Raw genomic sequence first — 14,385 nt, 5'->3', positions numbered from 1 at the left:
CCATCTAAAACCTCAATTGCCCGTAGAGGAAGCGTGGCCCCCGTGTTGCCAGGAAGCCCTGTGTACTTGCTCATTCTCTCTCTCTTCACACTTCCCCTTGCTCCGCGTCGGAAAAATCCAGACTTGAGCATACCCGTGCTCCGTGCAGAGGGCTGGGGGTGTCGCAAGCCGCCGCTGCCTCGCGGCACACCAGGCGCGCTCCGGTTACGCAAGGCCAAGCCAAAAGTGCAGAGGCAGCATCTGGCCTGGCTTCAGCGCCTGGGACACCACAGGTGATCCTGGGATTTTGTGGGGCTGGCAAGTGTCACGGCCACCCCGTGGCACCCGTGGCACAGCTGGGAGGGTGAGCAGCGTGTCTCATCACTACCCCCATCCCGCGGTGAGGACCGCATCCTGCCGCGGTGCCGCCCTCAGAGGTGACAGTAAAGAGCTCAGCACTCGCAGCCCGGCGCCAGAGCTCTCCTAGGTGAGGCGAACCCAAAGACCCCCCCCAGGGATCCGTAAGGATCTGTCTCCTCTCAGTTCTTCGTGCTCTGAGCTACCAGCACCACAGATTTTCGGGAGCAGATGTGCAGTTCACAAGGTGTTTTTGCAAAAAAAAAGGGCTGATGTCTGCTTCTACAGGCTCCTTGCTCTTTATTTTTATCTTACTGATAAAATCTTTACTTCTCACCTGACTGGTGCTATTTTGCGTCATCTCACCGTGACTTCAGCTCTTTGAAGAGCACCTCTCTGTTCCACATAACCTCTGGCCCTAGCATTCAGCCCTGCTGATTCCCCGCTGCCTTTTGACACCAGAAGCCCTGACAGGCTGCCTTAAATCCTGGCACAGGCTGCTGGACGGTGCTGCTTCCTTTGGGTACATCTTACCCAAGTTTCCCCTTCTCATGCATTTCCCCTTTCTGAAGCTAAGCAAGATGCCCCTGGACTTTCCAAGCTTTGTTGGTTAGTAAGGGTGATGGAAAGAAATCCCATTGTGACTGTCACTGGCAGGCAGCTCTTGGCTGACACCAGGCTCAGCCCAGCTCTGCACAGAGCTCAGTTCCCCAATTTCCTCCCTGGATCCTGTGTCCGGCTGCAGGCTCCTGATTCAACACCTCAGGGTGCTGCCACCAGCGGGGTCACGCCAACAGGGACCCAGGAACTGGATCCTGTGAGCCTGGACTGGCCACTGTGTGGGTCTCAGCATGTCCCCAGGCTTTGTGCTCAACCCTGGGGCTGCCTGTGCTGCCCTGTGAGCATCCCATCCCATCCCATCCCATCCCATCCCATCCCATCCCATCCCATCCCATCCCATCCCATCCCATCCCATCCCATCCCATCCCATCCCATCCCTCTGTGCCTGACACCAGGGCAGGTTCCTGGTGCTCCCTGTGCAGGCTGTGCCCCTTTTCTCCCTCCCTCCAGGCTCCCCCAGCCCCACAGGGCACTGCTGCTGCTCCCCAGCTCCCTGGGCACTGCCAGCCCCTGCCCCACCACCCAGGGTGTTTTTCTCTCTCTGTTTTGGGAAGGAAGGGAGCCAACAGCTCTCAGGACACTGTGTAAAAGCAACCTTTTACAGCCACAGCTGTGCCAGGGAGGCAGCAGCAGCCCGGAGCAAGGTGACACAGCCACGGGACCCCCCAGTCCCCAGCACTGAGGGACCCCAAGCACCTTGAGGGAGGCAGGCGCTGCTGCCCCCTCCCTGCTCTTAGCCCGTAAAGCATTTCTTCTCCCTCTGCACCTCCCAATCCCCTCCCTCGTGCTTTTACCTCTCCTAATGCTGGGCCCCAGACTCCTGTGCCCCAAACCCAGGCTCCCCCTTGCTTCCCACCTGATGGACACTCTGCTCCCAGGGTTCATCCCCCGAGCCCAGCATTTCTTCACCAAGACTTACTCCGAGATCTGCAAGGAGGCCAGGAGCAGCTTTGCCCAGCAGTGGCTGGGGTCTGCCCACGAGGAGCAGGAGCAGAGGACACGGCTGCTGTGCCAGGGCCGTGACATGAGATGGGCAGGACCCCGTGTGCATCACGTTGTGGGTCCAGGGCTGTCCCCGGTGGGCAGGGGGACGTGGGGCTGGCTGTTATGGGGAGCCTGTCAGCAGGAGGTTGAGAACAACTTCAGCTGGTGGCAAGGGTCCTGCACTGCTTGCTGCAGTGGAGGTTTACTGGGTTTGGGTTCAGGGCAGTACTGCCCCCAGCAGCACTCACACCCCAAATATCCGCACCAGGACCCTCCTGAGCCAGGTAACCACCAGGGCCACCCAGGCACAGGAGCAGCAGCAGCCACTGCCCCGTGAACGTTGCCCCCTGCTCCATGGAGGATGATGATCCCCAAAAATATTTCATCTCAGGTGAGGCTGCAAGGAAGGGGATAGGGCTGGGATAAGAGGGGACAAGCAGGCTCCATTAATAGCCACAACTTGCTGGGGTCTGCCTCTACCCCCAAACAAGGATCTTCCTGGCAGCTTCAGCATCATTTCGGGTCATCCTTCGAGGGTGAGGATAGACCCGCATACGCACACATTTGTGCCTTGCACTGTTTGGGGACACTGTCCTGATGGCATCTCCGCATCCCCTTTGAGGCAGGAGGTTTGGAGGAGGTGGGTGGGCACGGGGTGTCCCCTGGGTGGGTTGGGGGCTTGCAGCCCCTGTTACAGACAGCTCTGACCCACACAGGCTTCACAGGTTTGTGCCCCATGCCCAGTTCCTGATGGGGACAGGCTACCCCATCACCACCAGCCGGGCCCTGCTCGAGTTCAGCCAAATGACCCTGAGGAAAGGTGGCAGGAGCGGGACTGAGAAGGGTGGTGGGGTTCTCTCACCCCTGGGAAAGACCTACCCCATGGACAGGGGTCTGCTGCCTCGTTACACAGGCTACATCCCAGGTGAGCACCCAGACACACACCTCCCTCGTGCAAAACAGAACACTTTTGGGGTGAAAAAGGTGCCGCAAAGGTGCTCCAGGCATAGCTTTTCCCTTCTCCTGGGAGCTACCGAGGTGTAAGGGGAAGGGACGGGCTCCTGGGGCTTGCTCCCACAGGGCTGGGATCCAATGCTCTTGCCAGCCTAAGTGTAAATGCCCCAGAGCCGTTCCCTGTGAGGTGACCCAGAGCCACTGAGCCTCGCAGAGAGGTTGTGCCAGGCCCTGGGTCCCCAGCCCCACAACCCATCCCTCGCTACCTCCATCCTGTGCTGCTCAGGACCTGCTCCTGCTGCCCGCAGGTTACAATCCCCTGGGGTTGGGGATTCTCTGGAGGGGTGAAGAAAGAACCTCTGGATGACACAGGGATTGGATCTACCCCTCTTGGCCAGGTGGAGACCATCTCCTCCCTCTCCCATGGTCTGCCATGAGCCAAGGATAGCAGGGGACAACCCATCTCGCACTGAAGGTCTGCTGCTGGAGGCAGGAAAAACCACAGGTATCCCCCCAGCCCTTCTCAGGGACAGGCTGAAATCAAAAGGCTGGAGAGCAAGGGACCTCAATCAGCACCTTTTTTATTAATATGCATCATAAATAAAGAAATAAATAAAGGCGAGACACCTCGTTCTAATGGGGAGATACAAATTAAATACGGTGCGACGTCCGCTAAGCGATGTACAAGCAGGAGGTAACCTTGCAAGACCAGGGCCCCTCGCCACGGGGAAGCCAGCCCAGGCACAACGCCGTGGGCAGCACCCACCCGGCCAAGGCACCAAATACTGGCACGGCCTTTCATTAACACTGACCCCCACCGGCTGGTCTGGCAAGGACCCCCACCCCACCCCAAGAACATGGCAAGGCGCAGGGGTGGGCTGGCACTGCCTCTGTTGGGGAGCCCAGGACCCCCCCCAGCAGCCCCTTGTGCATGACACTTGCCCCCGACCCCACGCCATGGGGAGCATCCCCCCCGCCCCCAACCCCTATCCCCATCTCCCTGCTCCCTCTGGGAGCACGCCCTGCTCTCCCTGCCGGGAGCACGGCCCCCGTCTCCAAACAGCATCCCACCCCTAGCCCTGTCAGGGACCCTGCCCTCACCCCTTCCCCTCCCACCCACCTCCACCGAGCACCCCAGGGCATCCGAGGCATTGCTCAGCGTGGGGGGCACCCCGCAGCCCCCAGCTCCGCACAGGGTGGTGCTACCCAACCTGGACCTACATCCACGCGCCTTCCTCACGACCCAAACACCCTCTCTCTGCACACACACGCACCCCATTTCCCCTCCCGTGGCCGTGGCCGGGCAGCCTGGCAGTGCACGGTGCTCCCACCCCATGGCGATGACACCGCGGGGTGCTGGAGGCCGTGCTGCCACCCCCGGCAGGGGACGGCCAGCATCCTGCACCCTTCCAGAGAGAAAAAAAATTGAGCCAGCGCCTGCTGGGATCCCCGCTACGTACAAGCCCACCACCTGCAGGTGCTGGATGTTGGCGTGGGGTGGAGGGGGCTCAGGCGGTGCCCGGTGTGGCTGCATGCACGGCGACGCCTGGCAAGACGAGGTGCAGCTCGCGGAAGGCCCCGTGGCCGGTTTGGCCTTTGGCAGCTGCACGAGGAGGAGCAAGAAGGAACCACCTACGGTTACTGTATTCTGTAATGGCAAGAAAGGTAAGAAACTAGCAAGAAGCTGTGTCTGTTCCTCTGGCAGAGCAGAATATCCCCAGTGGAGCCTCAGCAGCCCACGGTACTGTGCTTGGCCTCCCGGCCAGGTCAGTAGTCCTCATCCTCCGGGTGGGTGACGTACATGATGGGCACCAGCCCCTTCTCGGGGCCGAGGCTGCACTGCAGCCAGTCACCATCCACCTTGGAGATGACCTGCAGAATATCCCCTTTGTTGAAGCTCAGCTGTCCTGCCTCGGTGGCGATGTGATGGCAAAGAGCTTTCACCTCGCTGCAGGCAGAGGGAGGGGAGAAAGGGTCAGATCACCAAACGATGCTCACACCGCAGAAAAACCTCCTGCTGCTACACCCAGACCCATGCGAACCCCATCCCACCGTGCCCCCAGCCCCTGTGGGACAGCCACATGCCACTGCTCACCAGGGAGGGTTGGGACACAGCCCCCGGGCTGGCCGTGGCAGGGTTGACACTTCAGGTGGCTCTGCCCGGGGGGCCTCTGGCTCAGGGGCTGCTTCTCGCCACATGCTGGCCCCAACCGTCTGGGCCACCAGCTGGAACACGGACTTGTCCAGGCTCAGCCAGCCAGAGGGCAACCTGCAAGAAGGAGAGAGAAGCAGGTTGTGGTGGGGAAGGCAACCTCTCATGGCCTTTGGGGTCTGGATCACGCACAGCATGCACTGCAGCCCCCAAACTGTTTCCTTCCCAAGGGACCCAGCATCCTGCAGACACACCAGGTGTGGCAGACCTCCCTGCTCACCTCTGATGGACCACCACAGTGTAGCCCAGAGCCCAGATTAACCAGCCCCGCCAGCCCTAAGCCACCCACGTCCCTACCTGTTAGGTTGCCTGGCCTCCTTTTGCACCTTCCTGGACCCAAACAAGTGTCCCCACTTGATGGGCTGGCTGTTCTCTGACGCACTGCTGCTGCTTTCCTCTTGGGGGGCTGCTGCTGCTGCTCCCAAACTTTGCGGAGTCCCAGTCTCCTTCTCCTTGCTGCGCTTCAACTCTGTGACCACCGAGTCTGGGGGGCTGCCCATCCAGAAGGGCCAGCTCCGCTCCTTGACCTCTTCACCGGCTGGTACCTGCTGGGGCTTTTCCAGGGGCTCTTCCACTGCTCCAGGACTTGGCCTGCTGGCGACCTTGGGCTTCTCCTCCAAGATGCCTTCAGCGATGGGACAGGCTTCTGCACCCTCCACCACGCCTTCACGTGGAGGTGGTGCCCTGTGGGTCTCAGCTGGCCTGGGGACACCACTCGAGGCCTTCTTCTTCTTTTCATAATGGATGAGCTTCGAGCCTTCAGTCGAGCCTTCAATGTAAATCTGAGAGCTCTGCATGAGCTGGTACCACCAGCCTGCCTGCTTGTCCTTCTTCCCCTCCCACGTGCTCTCTCGCACCTTCCTCCGCTCTTCCTCCCTGTCCCCATCTCCGGAGGAGGCCCCCACTCCCTTCACCCTCTCACTTTCAGCTCGTTCAGGGCTGTGGCCGGGCGACACGCCACCATCTCTGCCACCCACTTTGCATGCTTCAGGGGCAGTGCTGCAGCCATCGGGATCCTCACTGCTGCCCCGCGTCCGCATCAGCTGCAGGGTGGAGTGCGCGGAAAGCAGCAGGTCCTGCTTCACACGCAGCAGCTCCTTCTGCTGCTGCTGCTCTTTGCCCATCTGCATCAGGTGGTGCTCAAACAGGAGGTCTAGGTTGAAGGGCAGCAGGGAGAGAGGCTGGAGAAGGAGCAGGAGCTCCTCGAACAGAGGCTGGCACACGCTGTGGGACAGGCACAAGAAGCCCACCGGCTGGTAGTGTGCCAGGATGATATCTGTAGGGCAAGAGGCAGTGGTCAGATGAGAGGCCCCTGCCACCTTTGCCAAGCCAACAAGAAGCTACTGGGGAAAGGAACTGAGCACTGGTTTCTGGCCACAGCTGTGGCTGCAGTGTGAGGCTCAACACTGGGGCAGGGAGCACTGGGCAAACTGGCCCAGATCCTGCTTCCTGCAGCCACCACCTGCCTGTCAGATTACCCACTGGAACGACCTCTGTCACAAATGCCAGGGGAGCAGGGTGAAAACAAAAAGCATCAGAGGTGGTTGGCACACATTAAGATTCTCTTTTCCATCCCCCTGGATATGGGCAAGGAGCTGCAGATCTGGGCCAGGACCAGTGCCCTGCGGGGAGAGGTGTCAGGAACAGCTGAACGCAGCCTTCCAGGGATAACAGAACAGTATTTCTACCTGCCACTTTCATCCTCACTTCATTTGGACACTTGTGCCCTGCCTCACCACTAGCTTTGCTGTCAGGTGTCACTCATGTCACTCACAGCACAGAGTTTGGCATAGGCTTTGTGCCTGTTTGTCTGCAGTGAGTTAAACTTACACCGCAGAGGGGATTTGCACTTTATCTGCAAACCCTGTGCCTAGCCTTCAGCCACCTGGCAGCCCCACCTCACACTTTCAGTTCTTAATGATGGCTTGAAACAGAAGACTCGCAACGGTTGTCTTCTGCTCCAGAAAAGCAGGGTGCTTCCTCTCGTTACACTGCTCACTACAAAGGCAATCTGCTCCAAAGTGCTGACAGCACACACAGACCCAAGCAATGTCTGCTGTCAGCCCCCAAACCTGCCAGAAGATACTGGGCTGGACTTCGTGCAGTGCACGGGGCCCTGGGCTGACACACACACTGAGCCAGCAGCACTCTCAGGGAACCCAGCAGGTCAAGGGTGTCTGCCTCACTGTGCACTTAGCACTTAGTCATGCTGCTTGCAGGCATCAGGCAGCTTGGTTGTTGCTGCTAGGTTATCTACACACTCCAGAAACACTTCTGGTTGAAAAGAAAAACAACTGATACTTCCAGGAAAATCTGCTGTTTGCCTCAAGGCTTTCCTTTCTAATTCACATGCCTCAAGGGTTTCAGATAGGCGTTCACACTTCCAGTTCTACAAAGCTCTCAGGCTCTGAACAGGGGATGCAGACGTTTGGGGAGGGTTAGATCTGGTCTCCTGACTGAGGGATTTGTACTGTAGGATTTAGCCTTGGCTACTGGCTGTAGCTGGGAAGGACAAAGGTGGGCAGCCTCTCCACAGCTCAGGTGGAGGGAGCTGCATGGAGCTTTGATTTCCACCTCCCTTCCTTTAGCTGAGTAACCATCCAACAACATTTACAGCAGGAATGCAATAAAGTCTAGCAGAAGGAAGCAGCACAGGCTGAGAGACCACCAAGAGACAAATAGGGCCCAGAGCTTAGATCTGTACTGCACAATGTGCAGAATTTGGTCCTCTCTGCAGCCCACAGCCTCTTACCTTCATGGTTGTAGAGGTGGTTGAACCAGAACTCCAAGGACCGGATACTGTAGGAAGGGAACATGGGCAGGGAAGAAGAGAAAGAGCAAAAATCAATTTGTGCCCTTTTTCACTCCCATCAGCACGCGCTGAGCACAGCCACCCAGCCTGTGAAGGAGCAAACCTGTTTGCTTTGCAATGTGGCATTGTGCAACTGTAATCCCTTAACAGCCAGGCTCCCAGCAAGTTTCCACACCGCTTAGCTCCCATATAAACAACTTAGCTCTGCTGAGAAGTGTTTACATGGAAGCGGAAGATCAACTACAAACATGAAATCAGTGCATCAAACTTGGCCCAAAATACGCTGGCATCCTGTGCCAGCAGAAGAGAGCTGTCGGGAGAGCAGGGCATAGCTTGCTCCTAGGGGTCCCACAGTATTTGGAGACCTTGGGGTCTCCATTGCCAGTGTCAATGGTCTTGCTCACATCTGCAGAGGAACGGGGAAGTACCATCCTAACAGCACTCATCCTGTCACAGGCAAAGACAGAACACCACTGACTTTTTCTGTCTAACACAGTGTAGTATTTACACTCCTTATCCAAACTAGAAAGGTCAGCCTTGAGTCCTGGACCAGGGCAGGGCAATTTCCCTTTCAGAGACTCATGTGCTGGGATTCACTGCAGCTCTAGGAAGCAGTGTCACAGGGATTTTCAGGAGTAATATATGCATATGTTATGTCAATCTGTATATGAATCCTGACAGACAGACTCTCCCCACCTAGCATTTTGGGACCAGAATAAGCTGACAAAGTTCTTCAGTGGGCCAGCACTTCTCAGTCCTGGCCTAGTAGGGGCAGGTTTTGATCCCTCTGGTGTTCCCTGAGGCTCTCAGCTTCTTTCTTCCCTCACCTACAGCTGAGAAGCTGCTTCCCAGGTTTCTTAAATCTTTTCATTGGCAACAGTGCCTGCTTGCAGTCAAGGAGCAGCACCTTCTGCCAGCCCTGGACAATGGCATGCAGTCAGCCCAAGGAGCCTGCTTACTTGAGGAGGCCGAAGATGAATGCGTTGAACCTCATGTTGTGGTTGGTGAGCTCCGTGTACTGGCTGATCTTGCTATAGAGGCTGTGCAGCAGCTTGGTAGAGGGGCCTGTCGAGAGAAGTGAAATGCTGGGGTTAGTTGTGGTCAGAAAAGCCAAAACAGCCTTTAGGCATAGCCAGAAGGTGTCTGAGCTCCCATGCCTACAGTGTGCCCAGCTACCATGCCTACAAGACCCTCCACTGGTCACCAAGATGAGCTCACTCCACTCCAACAGTGAGACTCCACAGAGGAGATGGGTTGCAGTCCTTCTCAGGCTGTCACTCCAAAATTTTGGGTGAGTTTCAATGCATGAAGGTGCCCCAGGGACCTGCTTCCCACAGTCCAGAGACGATCATGGCCCTCGTCTCAGAATCACCAGTCAAAAATAACATTGCATTTGTTGGTTATAATTTGAGGTGTTTGTAATCACAGAGACAACTCCAGAGCTGGAGATGTGCCACAAACAGGCTAGAAGGCTTCCCAGCCCTGGCTGTAAGCTCTTTGTGATGCAGAAATCAGTGTGGGCCTGCCATCTGTAACCTCAGAAAGGAGTTCTGCCAGATGGTAGCCACTGCCACGACCTGGGGTGCAGACTGGTACTAGCAGAGGGTGCAGGTGATAAGGCTGAAGATGAAGGTTTAGAAACAACCCAGAAACTCAGGGTGGCAGGAGAAGAGGGTTTTTTTGTTGTTGTTGTTTGTTTGTTTGTCTGGGCTGTTTTTCATTGCTAAGGCCTGTTATAGGAAAATTTGGACCTTCCCCAGCACCTCCCAGCCACAGCACAGCAGTACCACAGAGCACATCCTCCATACCTAGTTGGGTGGATGCCTCCACCACGCTCCAGGGGATGTTTCTCCTCTGGCCAATGATCATGTCTAGGACGTAAGCCTTGAGCCCATCACTCAGGATGTCCCGGACAGCTGGACACAGGTATTTCAGGATGAGATGCCCCACGTTGGGGCTCACAGAGCTGTTCCCAAGTTTGGCCTAAGGAAGAAGAGCCAACAGGGAGAGGGTTGGTAGTTGCTCTACATGGTACAAACACATGCAAACATCTCCAGCCAACTTGCCTACTACAGTCACGTAGCTGGCAATACCCAGGCTATAATGAAGCTCAGCAGTTCCTGGAATAGGCAGGTTCTTCCTCTTCACCCCTGCTGCTTCATAAAACAATTCTGGGTTGCTCCCTGAAAGGTCTGACCCAGGCTGAGATAAGGCAACAGCATGTGAAGAGAATGTCCCAGTTTGAGAAGAGGATATTCCAGTTAGGAGGGATACCCAGTTCTCCTCACAGGTATACCAAGACTGTCTTGCTGGAGGAAGAAAAGAGATAGGACTTTTTCTGCTTCTATTTGGAAGCAGGAAGCAGAAAGTGACCTAGGAACTTCCAGCACAGAGAGGTTAAGGAGCACTTAACTCAGTGACGAGCTGAGCTATAATTCCTAGGGATTACTATAAATAAACAGGATGAGGGGAAAATGGCTGGGCAGAGCCCAGGCTGAAGTGAGGAGGCATGTAAGAGCCCAGCATCAGCAGGGAGGGACACATCCTGCTCCATGCAGTCCTTGAGATGCCAAGGGTCAATCCAAAGGGGTCAGCCCCGGGCCATACACATCATATTGGTGGTCCAAGGCAGCTGTATTCGGGGCACAGATTTTACCAGCTGAGCTGGAATTACACTGGCCAGTTGGCATGGGTCCACAAAGTCCTGAACTCAGACTGAACTTCTGGGTCAGGAATAATCCTGCCAGATCCATCATGCGTGAGAGCATCATGCACGGGTGCTGCCTTTTGACAGGTGAATGCTCAGCCCTTGGCACTCTGACACATAAAGAAGCCCCGGATCAAAACCATAGCACTGTCTGGCAAGTAAACCAATGGGCGAATGTTGCAATTATTCCCCAAACCAAGACAGCAGACATAGGAAATTCACAGTGAAGTTTTCAAAAAGCTGTGGAAATCCAAACAGCTCACGTTACGCTGCACAACAATCTCTGCCTCAGCAACAATTGTAATTAGGGGCAAATTACCCTGGGCTGTGAGATAAGACTGAATTGGCTTGGAATCTGTCCTAGTCAAGTTTCTCCTTGGGGATGGCACTCCAGGGGAAATTGTCATCTTCAAACAGTGTTACATTGCTGCCACAGAGTCCCTGCAGCTGAAGGATACTGTTCTGGTTTGAGAGGAGGCACCAAAAACATGCTGAGCATCACAGGACTGACAACACCATCTTTGTCAAACAAGCAAGATTGATCTGCTTGTGTTAGTCCAGAAATGAGCAACGAAGGGAGCACAAGCCAAAGACAGCCATGGGCCATCAAGATGCACTCTGAAACCAGCAGGTATGTGGTATGGGCCATAGGGAGAGACCACCTGCCCCAGATGAACAATGACTAACCCTTTTTTTTTTTTTTTTTTTAATTTATCATTATGGAGTCCTGTCATACATCAAAGCACTGCACTGTGCCCTGCCACCAGTGCCAGAACACAATCTGGAGACAGATGGAGAAAGGAGACATAACTCCCCACTGTATGAGAAAAAAGAGCCATTGTACCACATCAGACCAGAGGTCCACCTGGCCTGATATTCTCTACTAGGTAGAGTATATCATGCAAGTACATAAGAAACAGTCAAACGGGAGCAAAAATATATAATACTTCCATTTTATAACGCTGTTCCAGCCTACAGCTAGGACTACCTAAGGTGGACATGATTCCCTTGTGTGTAGTAGACATCAATGAATTTCCTTCCCCATATTTTTCCAATTAAACCCACGTAATCTTTTGGCATCCCCAATATCATGCAGCAAGAACACGTTTACTGTCTGCTGCATGATATAACATCAGGTTTCTTTGTTTTGTTCTTGGTACTACTAGCTTCCCTTGATGCCTCTTAGTTTTTGAAGGGGAAAATAATGGAGAGGCAATATTTCTCCATCCTCTCTACATCACTGGTGATGTTGAGCAGACATACTGAAAGCAAGACTTACCTTCACCCCTGGATCCCTGCTGGTTCCAAAGTGAGCCACAATCAGGTCGACAGCAGTGTTGATTGCTTTCACCAGACCTAGAGGGAAAGAGAATCAGAGGTGCCCGAGGGTCTTCTAGGACAAACCCAGACCAAATGCTTCACGAAGAAATCAGGCAGGGGTATTTACAGGCTGTGCCAGCACATGTAGTCTTTCTGAGGACGTGATCAGCTCACGTAGTCTCTCTGAGGACATGATCATCTCTGCATATAAAGTCTGTCCTAACTCCTCAGCAAATCTATCCCTGCTGGTTGCAACACTCACGCATCAGCCTGGCAGTAAGACAAGCTCTAGAAGTGGCTGAAAACATAAGTGGCTGATAAGGCATCTTGTCAAATATTCCTAAGTGACATGGAACATCACCTCCACTGCACCATCCCCCGTGGGAGCAGAAATAGGGTCTGAGGCAATGACAGGGCAGAAACCATGCATTTGGCAGGGGCTAACAATGCAGTGGTGGGTAATCTGACATCTGCTCCAGCACAATGCAAAAACACAAGTGGAACGGGGGCAAGGCCCTCTAGGAATCACCATCACGTAACTGGTAAGGGCATGGGGACCTTTCTGCACATCACTTGCCTCTGACATGACACAGAGGCAGCTGCCACAATCCCATCCCCAAGTCTGCATCTAGTATGGGTCCTATCACTTTCTCTTACCCTTTGATATAAAGACTTCAGTATAAAGACCCAACTGACCTTTTAACTAAATCACACACTCAGGCCAACACCTGCAGCTCCACACAGATTCAGAGGTCTACCCTTTATACTGAGTCGGGGTGGCTGCATGCTCTGCCTTAGGGCCATGCTCCCCTGCCTGCCTGCTCTCTCCACACATTCTTGTGGACTTAAGGCCCTTTCTCATCATACTTCCTGGGACAAACAGCTAATATATACTTTGTAGTATGTGGCGAGGTGCAGAGAACACACGAACATGTAATGGAAACAGCTGGCAGTCCAGGAGGGGCATCTAATTATGATGCTACAGCAGAGAAGAGCAGGCAAGGAAACCATTATCTCTACAGAGATGAGGTGAGAGAGAGAAGCACTGTTTGCCTTATGCTGTGCTATGCCACATTCTCCCCCACTGCCACAAGGGACACACGGACTCACCCTTCTTCTGCAGCAAGTCGATAGAGATGGACTCCGTGTTGCCATCCGGGGAGAGGCAGAATTCAGCTGGGGGCTTCTCAGCTAGTGAGAAGTAGTCAGGGAAGAAGTCAGTGTAGGTAAGCTGGAGCTGCCGCATGGACTGTCCTGCAGGGCCAAGACAGGAGAGAGAAGGGTCAACCCCAAAGCCTCTCCCACATCATTTTTCCCAGAAGCAGGCTGCACCAGCAGGAGTCTTCCTGTCTCCCCATCCAAGACTAGGACAGCAAGGCTATAGGCTTCCTGCTCTCCCAGTCATGTTTTGCAACATGTTCAACCCTGCAGCTTGCCCAACATCCAGCTCCAGCTCGGCTGGGGACCCACGGGCACTGGAAGGTGCTGTGGGAGGTACACCTGCATGGGCTGGTGCTAAAGAAAAACTCACTGTGGGTCAGAAGAAGAGCAGACTGAGAATCCCTACTTGTCTCTTACAGGCATCGACAGGCAACAAGCAACATGCCTTCTGCCTGGCCCCTGGGATGGGCTCTGTTTCCATGGGGAGACTTCTGCAGGAGTCCTGAGCTACAGCCCAACAAATAGCACGTGAGAGATGCTGGGGCAGATGGGCAGCCACTGGAGATCTGTGTCCCAAGGGGCACAACCCCTGTGTAAGATGTGAACTACAGGCTGGACACAGGCCTGGAGCACTTGCTGAGGTTTCAGCTGGGCTTTCAACCCAGCCCAGAGCCAGACCTGACAGTTCTCAGCTCACGGGGAAGAAGGGAGGCTCCACACCTTGTACCAGCCAGTAAGGCAATTTTCACCTTCCTCTTGCACCCCTCAGCCCCACTGTGAGCAGATGCCTCGATATTCCTGCTCAGAGCTGGCAGAGCAGTGACGAGGCCTGGAAAAGCTGGGACATTGTACCTGAGCCCCAAGGCCACCCCCAGACCCCCCAGCAGAAGGGCGGTGCGCACCGTTCAGCTTGCAGTGGAAATTGTTGGCGTTGAGGGCGCCGGGGAACTCAAAGATGGGGTTCCCCCGGTTCAGCCGGGGCTCCTGCTGCCTCCTGTCTAGGCTGCTGGCTAAGCCGGGCAGCCCCGAAACGCGGTCCAGGCCCAGGGGGTTCCTCCGCCTGTACTCTCGCCACTTCAGTGCTTGAGGGGAGAGGTGGTTTGCTGCAACGCCACGGGCAGCGTGCACCCGATGAGAGGACGCGAGAGGACAGGAGGACAAACGAGGAGAGAAGGAGAAAGAACAGAGAGAGACAAAGCAAGTTAGTTGCAGTCCAGCAGCATTTCAGGACGTTAGCACATATACACAGGGGGAGGTGGAGGCCACAGCCTGGCACGG

The 14,385-nt window shown here is 55.2% G+C and overlaps 1 protein-coding gene across 5 annotated transcripts in view; it reads right to left on the bottom strand.

Moving 5' to 3' along the window:
- Positions 1-4,042: 4,042 nt before the first annotated feature.
- RUSC2 (RUN and SH3 domain containing 2) overlaps positions 4,043-14,385 on the bottom strand; it is a 47,003-nt gene continuing 36,660 nt past the window's right edge. For 4 of the 5 annotated variants that reach the window (XM_082783105.1, XM_082783108.1, XM_082783107.1 and 1 more), the window contains 9 exons: positions 14,010-14,210; positions 13,057-13,200; positions 11,906-11,982; positions 9,728-9,902; positions 8,879-8,984; positions 7,860-7,906; positions 5,405-6,383; positions 4,991-5,164; positions 4,043-4,843 (listed from right to left, as the gene is read on the bottom strand). In XM_082783105.1, the coding sequence (XP_082639231.1) occupies positions 4,663-4,843; positions 4,991-5,164; positions 5,405-6,383; positions 7,860-7,906; positions 8,879-8,984; positions 9,728-9,902; positions 11,906-11,982; positions 13,057-13,200; positions 14,010-14,210 (2,084 nt within the window). In that variant the 3' untranslated portion in view covers positions 4,043-4,662. The remainder of the gene's footprint in view (positions 4,844-4,990; positions 5,165-5,404; positions 6,384-7,859; positions 7,907-8,878; positions 8,985-9,727; positions 9,903-11,905; positions 11,983-13,056; positions 13,201-14,009; positions 14,211-14,385) is intronic. The other variant, XM_082783109.1, reaches the window with a different exon arrangement.

The sequence above is a fragment of the Aythya marila genome, assembly GCF_965140915.1.
Source record: "Aythya marila genome assembly, chromosome: Z".
Classification (NCBI taxonomy): Eukaryota; Metazoa; Chordata; class Aves; order Anseriformes; family Anatidae; genus Aythya; species Aythya marila.
This window is presented reverse-complemented; position numbering and strand designations above follow the sequence as displayed.